The sequence below is a fragment of the Berghia stephanieae genome, chromosome 4 (genome assembly GCF_034508935.2).
Source record: "Berghia stephanieae isolate SIO BIC M18660-M18661 chromosome 4, UCSD_Bste_1.3, whole genome shotgun sequence".
In the NCBI taxonomy this organism is placed as follows: domain Eukaryota; kingdom Metazoa; phylum Mollusca; class Gastropoda; order Nudibranchia; family Aeolidiidae; genus Berghia; species Berghia stephanieae.
In genome coordinates, this window is record NC_088363.1 from 56,912,263 (window position 1) to 56,921,400 (window position 9,138).

General features: G+C 34.1%; 1 protein-coding gene across 1 annotated transcript in view; it reads right to left on the reverse strand.

Annotated features, from left to right (window-relative positions):
• Positions 1 to 1,607: 1,607 nt before the first annotated feature.
• Positions 1,608 to 9,138, reverse strand: part of LOC144972050 (solute carrier family 22 member 20-like) — a 14,844-nt gene continuing 7,313 nt past the window's right edge. Inside the window, exon 2 of the mRNA XM_078913138.1 lies at positions 1,608 to 4,543. Coding sequence (XP_078769264.1) covers positions 2,892 to 4,529 — 1,638 coding nt within the window. The 5' untranslated portion in view covers positions 4,530 to 4,543 and the 3' untranslated portion in view covers positions 1,608 to 2,891. The remainder of the gene's footprint in view (positions 4,544 to 9,138) is intronic.

The following is a 9,138-nucleotide window of genomic DNA, read 5'->3' on the forward strand; positions in this document are numbered from 1 at the left end:
ATGATGAAACACACAAAGAGTCGTGTTCCTATCATTCTCCATAGAATAAATTGAAAATCTAAAAAGTGGCACAGTAGTTTTATTAGATAAGACTCAGGACTCGCTACCGATAGGTAGTGGGTTCGAACCCCGAGCGAGGCGCTGTGTTAAACCCATGGGTAAGGTTATTTACTCACACTTCCTATGCTAGCGGTGCAGTTCTTTGCGTCTGTCGCTCGGTTTGGGGTGACAAAAAGAAAAAAAAACAAAAAAAAAAATACAAAAAAACAAACCAACAAAGTTCCCTTTTGGGACAAGTTTAGTGTCATCCGTCTAATTACTTAACGCGTTCATTGTAGCTTGACTTTCTCCGAGACAAGACAAATGACTGGCTAAAACAATAACAAGAGTCGAGTGACGTCAATTTAGTTCTATCTGTAGCTAAAACGAAGTTGACGTCATTCATTGGGCCGTTTTCATGAAGGGGAACTAGATTTAGTTATTTACTAGTCTATTAAATGACTTGTTACTCTTAATCCTAAGTGAAGTAAGTGACTAAAAAAATCGGATTTCATGAACGCTTTCTAGTCTCAGACTACCTAGCCACTTGACCAGAAATGGGCTTTGTAAGGACGGTGTCTAATTCGGCTGTTTTGTGCTGGTAATATCACGCTCTTTAGAACATGATAGCACGTAAGATACCCGCCTTCATACTTTCAACGCAAAATATTTCCAAAGACAAAGAGGAAATTAGCAACACATCCCGTATAGATAATATTTCGTTCTTTTTCATATTTTTACTTACTTTTGTCATGATGAATCAAATCACGTGATATTGATTTTCGACTGTTAGACTACAATGATGTCCATGGTCGACTGCCAATTCTATATTTAGAGCCATGAAAGTTTCATTGAAACTCAAACAAATTGAACTAAAATCAAAACTAACAAGCAAACAAAAGAGAAAGTGTGTTATGATGAATCACATTATTCCAGTCAGTCACAATACCAGAAGAATAACTTTTGTCTCCACTATACTTTCTAATCATTTTTTTTTTTTTTTTTTTTGTTCTTTGACGCTAACCCTTCGTTTCGAGTGTCGTGCCGTTCATTCGCAACTCGCGAGTCGATTAGATTCAGATTTTAAAAGGTTTTACTCACAAAAATGTGTCCTTTCGACGATCTGCACTTATCTTATAGTTTTTTTTTTAAAAAGCCAGTGCCAATAGAAACAGGACACTTTTTGCCTCTATCATTCGTAACCGACGTACGTATTTCCCTTCCGAACCGGAGCTCTCAATCTAAAAATAGCTTTTATCTTGTCGACGCTATGATGTATCCTAGTAACTAGTCTCAGAATAAGACTTGAAGTCCTGCCTCAGCAAGTGACTAAAACTTGGCCAAACTTAGACAATCTATGACTAGTTTTATAATTTTTAGATTTGCCAATAATTCTGTGTTCGATGATAGAAATTTAATATAGCAGTTCAGAACAATGTTGTTAATTAAAATGGAATATATATATATATATATATATATATATATATATATATATATATATATATTATATATATATTCCATTATTCCATTGATTTCATTGTGATATTAATCATATACAAAACCATCAGTTACTGAAGAAAATTCTTTATTTTAAAAATAAGAAATAAACATAATCATAAGGACAATACAAAAAGATTATGATACTATACATAGACAAACATTAATTAAAGTCAATTTAGATTTATGTTTAATGTTATATGTTTTTGTCTGTCCCTCCTTGTTGCTGATGAGTGTAGTTAAACAGTCTTATCTGTCTCTTCAAATAAAGTATGTAAGTAAATATATAGATGATATGCATGTCATCTGTGAAATATTTTTTGTTTTGCGGTAGTTTTACAAATCTCTGTCGTTAAATGCGATGCTGTTACCAATGAAATAATATTAAAACCATGTGCCATACCGTCTTCATCTCATACCATGTCGAATTAACTTTAGTGGAAAGAAACATAACCACGGACATTCCGAATGTAAGCAATGCAAAGTTCACGGTATTACCGTCGATGGTATGCGTTTAAATAAAATACAGACAAGTTCTACTATGTTCAATATTTAACGTTTAGTGTCTTATTGAGCGAATTTAGTGAGAATTAATCACCAGAACTAGTGGCCTAAAAAGATAACAAAGAGCAGAGTAAGGTCAACTTCCTTCATTTTTTTTTTTTTTTTTTTTTTTTTTGTAAACGACCAGCGACATTGGTCCGAGCGAGCGGGGTATGTCACGTTTCGGTGTCTTGATGGATCAAAAGTCTACTGGATAGTTGGATCACCTGTTGAATCTCTAACAAAGTCAAACGTCAAAGTCGACAACTCAATGATATTATTTATTTTCATATTTGAAGTTGAAAAAACAAAGTCACAGCTCTCATCAACAAACGTATTTTACATCCAAATAAACTGTATGAATTAGACATCACCTTCATTTTCCAGCATCTAGTTATCTAGTTTACCGATATAAATTTTCAAATTTGGTCTTGAGCGACCTGCATCTATATGCAGGTTTAACATCCGAAGTCGCTTATGGGCCTAGTTTAAGAATGTTGCAATGGACAATATTTTGCGTCATTATTTTGAGATTTCCATTACAAGAATGAGCCCATAGGAATTGGATTATCAGACGCAAATAAGTTCACGTCAATCTTGGGTCACATAGAGAGATCTAATGCCTCAATCTGGCATTCTGTCGAGGTATGCCATATAACTAAAACTAATTTCATAGTTAAATTGTACGAAATAGCAGAAATTCGTTTATTTATCTATTTATTTATTGATTTTTGACTAGTAGTGGAAAGATGTTTGAGAAAAAAAAAACAATAAAATATCAAAATATCTCATATTTTGGCATTTACTAGACTTCAAATAGAATTATCCTTTTTCTCTTTTGGTTCATAGCAATCAGTAATATTTTCCTGTACAGATACTATTTTGGATTCCATTCGTTCTCTTTGAAATTCATCTTTATTCGTTAAACTGTTCATTCGACCATTAACATGGTCGTTTAAAACTTTTCCTTTAGTTTCCGAAACAATAAAAGCAACCAGAGTCCCCAGAACAAGCAATACACACAGAATTCCGTAAGAAAGACTCATCATCTCATCAAAGTCAATTATAAATGGAGCCAGAATTCCACCTACTCTGGCACCAAGTGTGCTAAAACCACATCCAAGATTCCGGACAACTGTTGGAAAAAGCTCAGTACCCCATACCTGAATGCTTGACCAGGCACAACCAATCATCATTTTAGCAATTAGACTGAGAACGTTGATTGCAGTGTCCTTCACTGGTCCAACTGATAGTTCACGGAACAAGAGACATCCGAGTAGTGGCATAAAACAAAGGATGAGAAAAACCAATGTTGTTTTTCTTCGCCCTATTCTATTATTCATGAAAAAGATCGAAACCTGAACCGGAATTTCCATGACTGCAAGCAAAAATATATTGAGGTAGATGTTCCCGACAAAACTGCCAACTCCAAAATAAATGCCGTAATAAACAACTGCAAGCATGAACCAGTAATAGAAGAAAACTAGACTGAGTTTTGTAGTGAACTTTCTCTTGAACAAATCAAAATATGTATATTTGCGCATCTTCACTATCGATCTATTCACAGATTCTCTCATTGATTGGAGAATTGAGAGTGTGTCATCAGGTATGTTTGTTCTGTTCATTTTAGCAATTCTCTGGATAACCTGTTCAGCCTCTCCGATTCTACCATGGACAGCTAACCACCTAGGACTTTCAGGAACAAACCAGCCACATAAAAAAGAAATAAGGGAAAGCCCAGCACATGCGAAATGCAAGTGTGACCAGTGTTCCAAGAGAGCTGCGGCACCGGCAAATATTGTTACACCAAGAGTAAAGGATGGAAGAATACCCATTAATGGGCGCCATTTTACGGGAAGAAACTCCATTTGATACGGAGCGACGACAACTACAATGGCGCCGATACAGACTCCAATTAGAAAGCGCATACACCCAAACATAATCCAACCAGATGAGAAACCACAAATTACATTGACAAAGGTGTGGGCAAACGCAAATGTATACAGTACTCTTTTCCTACCAAAGACATCACTAAATTGTCCAGCTACAATGGCCCCAATCAAAACACCTGCCATTTGAATGGATATTACTATTTTCTTTACCCAAGATAAATCGCAAACGAGGTTCCACTCAGTAATGATTGTTTCTGCCGATGTGTCATACAAGAATCTATTGCAGCTGGTTCCATTTACTGAGCACTTATTCAATGTATCATTTAAACTATTTTTCACAATCCCACTCAAAATGATGTCATCTTTATTTTGTCCCGGATCTGCATAGTTGTCACTGTCTTCCCATACGAGGCAATGAAAGTCTGGTATGATTCCAGCAAAGGTCATCTGCAGCATGCTCCATCCAGCAGGCACCTGACACAATGCGATGAGTATTGAAGTCATCACTTGGAATCTCCCCATACCTCCCATGTGGTCGTAGAGTGTCTCTATCGCCATCTTCAAGTCTTCAGCTGAAATGAGAAATAGTATAGGAAATTATATTTTACTATATATAACAATAATTACTGTTTCGTGAAAAGATCGTATGAATTGCAACAACTACAGTGTTCCTCATACTTATTTATTCCTACAAATGCAGGGATGTTTAAATGCTGGCGTGTACTCTTCTTCTTCTTCTTCTTCTTCTTCTTCTTCTTCTTCTTCTTCTTCTTCTTCTTCTTCTTCTTCTTCTTCTTCGTTATATAGAAACCTCAAGTTTGAGGATCGAACTACATTTGAAAATAAAAGATATATGGGGAAAAATAGAAAAATTATTAACGTAACATAAACTGAACTTTTGTGCTTAAAGATGCCACTGAATACACACTGATACCAAACAATTAAAACTATATGGGCTAGACGATTCCTCAGTTTGATAGAAGATGTGAAGAAGGAACTGAGGTGGGCGTTTGATCATGATCGGGAAAGTCGTCATCCGATACAATAATAATAATAGTAATAATAATAATTATTATAATAATAATAATAATAATAATAATAATAATAATAATAATAATAATAATAATAATAATAATAATAATAATAATAATAATAATAATAATGATAATAATAATAATAATAACAAAAATAATAATAATAATAATAATAATAATAATAATAATAATAATAATAATAATAATAATAATAATAATAATAATAATAGATCTTTATTGTCCATAAATATGGCAATTTGTCATAATTTAGTTACACTTGTTATAACGTTCGATGATAACTATAACATTGAACAGATATTTCACTCCTACTTATTCTCTCTCTCTCTCTCTCTCTCTCTCTCTCTCTCTCTCTATCTATCTATCTATCTATCTCTCTTACTCTCTCTCTATCTATCTATCTATCTCTCTTACTCTCTCTCTCTCTCTCTCTCTCTCTCTCTCTCTCTCTTCTAGTCGGTTTGGAAATGTGCTTGATGTCTGTTGAAATTGCTTTAATTTTCAAGATAGATGTCTGTATTCCGATCCAAAATCTTCATCAATATCTATTATATAATAAACTGGTGATGTTACAGATGTATCTCAAACCGTTAAAAAGGTAGACAGTTGTGAATTTAAAAATGCTCGTTAAATAGATAAAGATTAAAGTTGGAAAAAAAGTTACAGCGTTGTCAATGCAAGATTCCTGAACTCCTGTGTTGGAAATTTTGAACAGATATGCCCAATGACCTTGTCAACGCGCATTGGGATTGAGTTCGAACTTCAAACGCAAAAGTTCAAAACTATATCATTATACCTCCCTATTGACCTCAGTCATATTATTTCTTATCAATATGTATTCTTTTTTTAAAACACTGTTTGGTTCTTGAATGTAACGATTTGACATTAAGAATTAACTTTGTGGTCAGGATATCATTACACATCAAGGCATGTTTGATTAAGATATTAAAGATGCGTGCCAGAGAAAAATATTTCTTGAATTCCTGTGTTTTTTGTTGTTGTTTTTTTAAATATTTGTACAAAGGCTAATGGCGGCGCATATTTGAGTTATTGGGAAAGTCTCTACTCACATTTTATCACAGTAGTCAGATGTAATATTAGTACCTTGCCGTTCACATTGTTGTCTCTGTCAGACGAAAATTGTAAAATTGCCTAACAGGCGTCATGTCATGGCTTATCCTTCATGTTGATTGTTGCTGCTGGCTAGAGACCTCTTTAACCCTCTCCTAACCTATTAGGAAATCGTCACATTTGTTACGATGTCACTTTTCTCATCTAGATTTCATTTCTTTTTGCTATAGCTATAAAAATTTGACATTCTGTACTAGAGCCCATAATAAGATTACCAAACAATATTATGAACGTGCTTGTTGCTTTTCTTTTTGAGTAAAAACTGTCTGTTTTTGTGTTGGATGGGCGTGAAGTTTTGGGGGGAAATTCTGAAAATGGCTGGTAAGGAGAGGGTTAAAGCGCTTTGAGCATTATACATTTGAATGCTCATCTTTTTATATATAGTTTCAAGATGACACCATTTGAACATGCAAACTACGACTGTCTTTTAATTTTCCAATCATTCTCTTACCTCTTCCGTGTCACGGAAGACAAACAACATGCTTTATCACGGATTGCATAATTTTCCGACAGATGGATTAGACAAGCTGGTCCAATACTAAAAATATAGTCCTGCCTTACAAATTGGATTCAACTTTTAACCTGATATCATTATTTATTCTTGTCACATAAAGAGCAGTAACGGTAGAAATTGTGATGATCAATATTCAGTCTTGTTGATAAAGTATAGAACACATTTATTATTATTTACTTGACCACTGGAATCTGACAAAAGCAGAACAGATTATAATAAGAATAAGCTTAGCTAAATCTGCAGCGATAAACTATAACTCGTCATCAACACGAAAGAGCTGCGTGAAAAGAAAATACTTTTGGTCTACTCTGCTTTGTGTCTGCAGATCTTCGTCTTCTCCTTCCTCCTCTTCTTTTTCTTCTATTTAGACACACACACACAAAAAAAGCGTCTGGATTGAAAATTGAATTAACCTTATCATGAAATGCAAATCAAAGTGAGATATGCACAGTGCAACGCGATTATATCGAGACTGCTTAAACAACTTTATGCTTTATGAACGGTTTTAATTTTATCACTCTGCGTCTGATGAAATTACTAGGACACTATCAGAAAGAAGCAATAATGAGATAATTAGAAAAATGTATAAAGAAATCAACAATACAATAAAAATAAACACTTTGAAGCAATATTTTCATGCTGAAAGCGCTTTACAATGATTCATTTTATCCTAGCAGGCAATATAGAAATAAATTCGATTTCATACTATAGTATAAACTGAGCTCCGGTCTTTGACCGAATCTTGATCCCTGACCCCGCTAAGAAAATGAAATGCTAAAAATTAAGAGAAGCATTCCACGACAACCTTTGACGATCAAACCAATCAATATTCAAAACTTTTTTTCCAATATTATACTTTGACTAAAAATACGTCAAAGTGGGAGTCACTTCTTAATTGAATTATAAACTGTCATTAACAATGTTAATGCGCATCTCACAACACACAATAATACACAGGCTCTAAATCTCAAAAACGGAGGGTGTCATATTAGGGCTAACCTTTAAAATATTACAAAATCGCGGGTGTTGAAGCGGATTTCGTGAACCGGAAGTTTATCCATAAAAAAAAATTCATCCGTTTTTCAATCGGAAAGTAAACGAAAAAGAAAGAAAATTTATCGACGTTTAAAATTACATCAATGTGTTTATGCCCGAAAACATAATGTGAAAAACAGGTTTGAAAGCATGCTATCTAAGAGTTTTGATTTTACGACCAGTGTCGAAATTTGAGCACTCTACTCTATTTTATTTTATTTCAACCCAAAGTTAAGCATCAAATGGCACCAAATATAAGCGGCGATACAAGAAACAATAATCAACCAGTTTGTCAGTTTAATAGTCAACATCGTCAAACATATAAAACCGATGAAAAGATTTGTTACACGAAACTGGCCAAAGGTATACAGGTTTATGAAATGTTTGGTAAATCTTGATCTCGAAAAAATATAAATTAATCAGTCAATCAGTCAACGCATCAATCCTTGGTTTTGCTGTACCATATGAAATAATCAACATTTTTATTGTTGACGGAACGAACGTTGATATATACTTGTTAGTTCTACATTTAATCTGACAGAACCTTCTCCCAGAAGGTAAAAGATTAAATTCACGGTATAAAATATGTTTTTTAATGTTGGTAATTGAGAATGCTTTCCTTTCTATTGCTTTTCCATGAATTCTTTCTACTCTATCAAGAGGATGATTTATTATTTTTGATGCCTCTTTGATTGATTTTGAAATTTTTGATTTATCTTTAAGTCGGCATCCGCCAAACCATATGGTGCAGTCAAACACAATTACACTTTTAATTAATGAGTCATCAACTCTTAACATAGTTTTCTTCCCTACTTGAAATGTTCTCAATTTCCTTAGGATGTCTAATCTTTAGGCAACTTTCTTAGATATTATATTAATATGTTGAGAAAAATTGAGGGAACTATCAATGGTTATTCCTAAATATTTAAAATATTCAACTATCTCAACATCATCTTTACCGATCGTCACACACTTTATGTCGTTTTTATTTTTTACACCAAACACCTGTTCTTTTTTTTCAACATTTAATTCAAGCTGATTCTGTTCACACCAATCCAGGGACGGCTGGTAATAATGGGCAGGGTGGGCAAATACCAGCCTGTTTTTTCAAGTTATATGCTGTATTACCAGGTCCGAAATAATCAAATCTAAATTAGATAATTTCAAAAGTTACTACTTAAAATTGATACTTTGTACTGAAATCAATTTGTGTGTATTTTTGATAGATTGCGAATCACCATGCATCCCGTAATACATAAACCAGGATACGCTCCTGTTCTTTTTATCCCCCCCCCCCCCCCAACCACTCCACTCCACTCCGCCCACATTGTCATCTCATCGTCACGTCGCCTGACGGTGATTTTGCTGTCTGGCCTCTCTAGTACTAGGTCGGGCTAATTCAAATGAGCCCACCTTATTAACCAGTGTACACTAA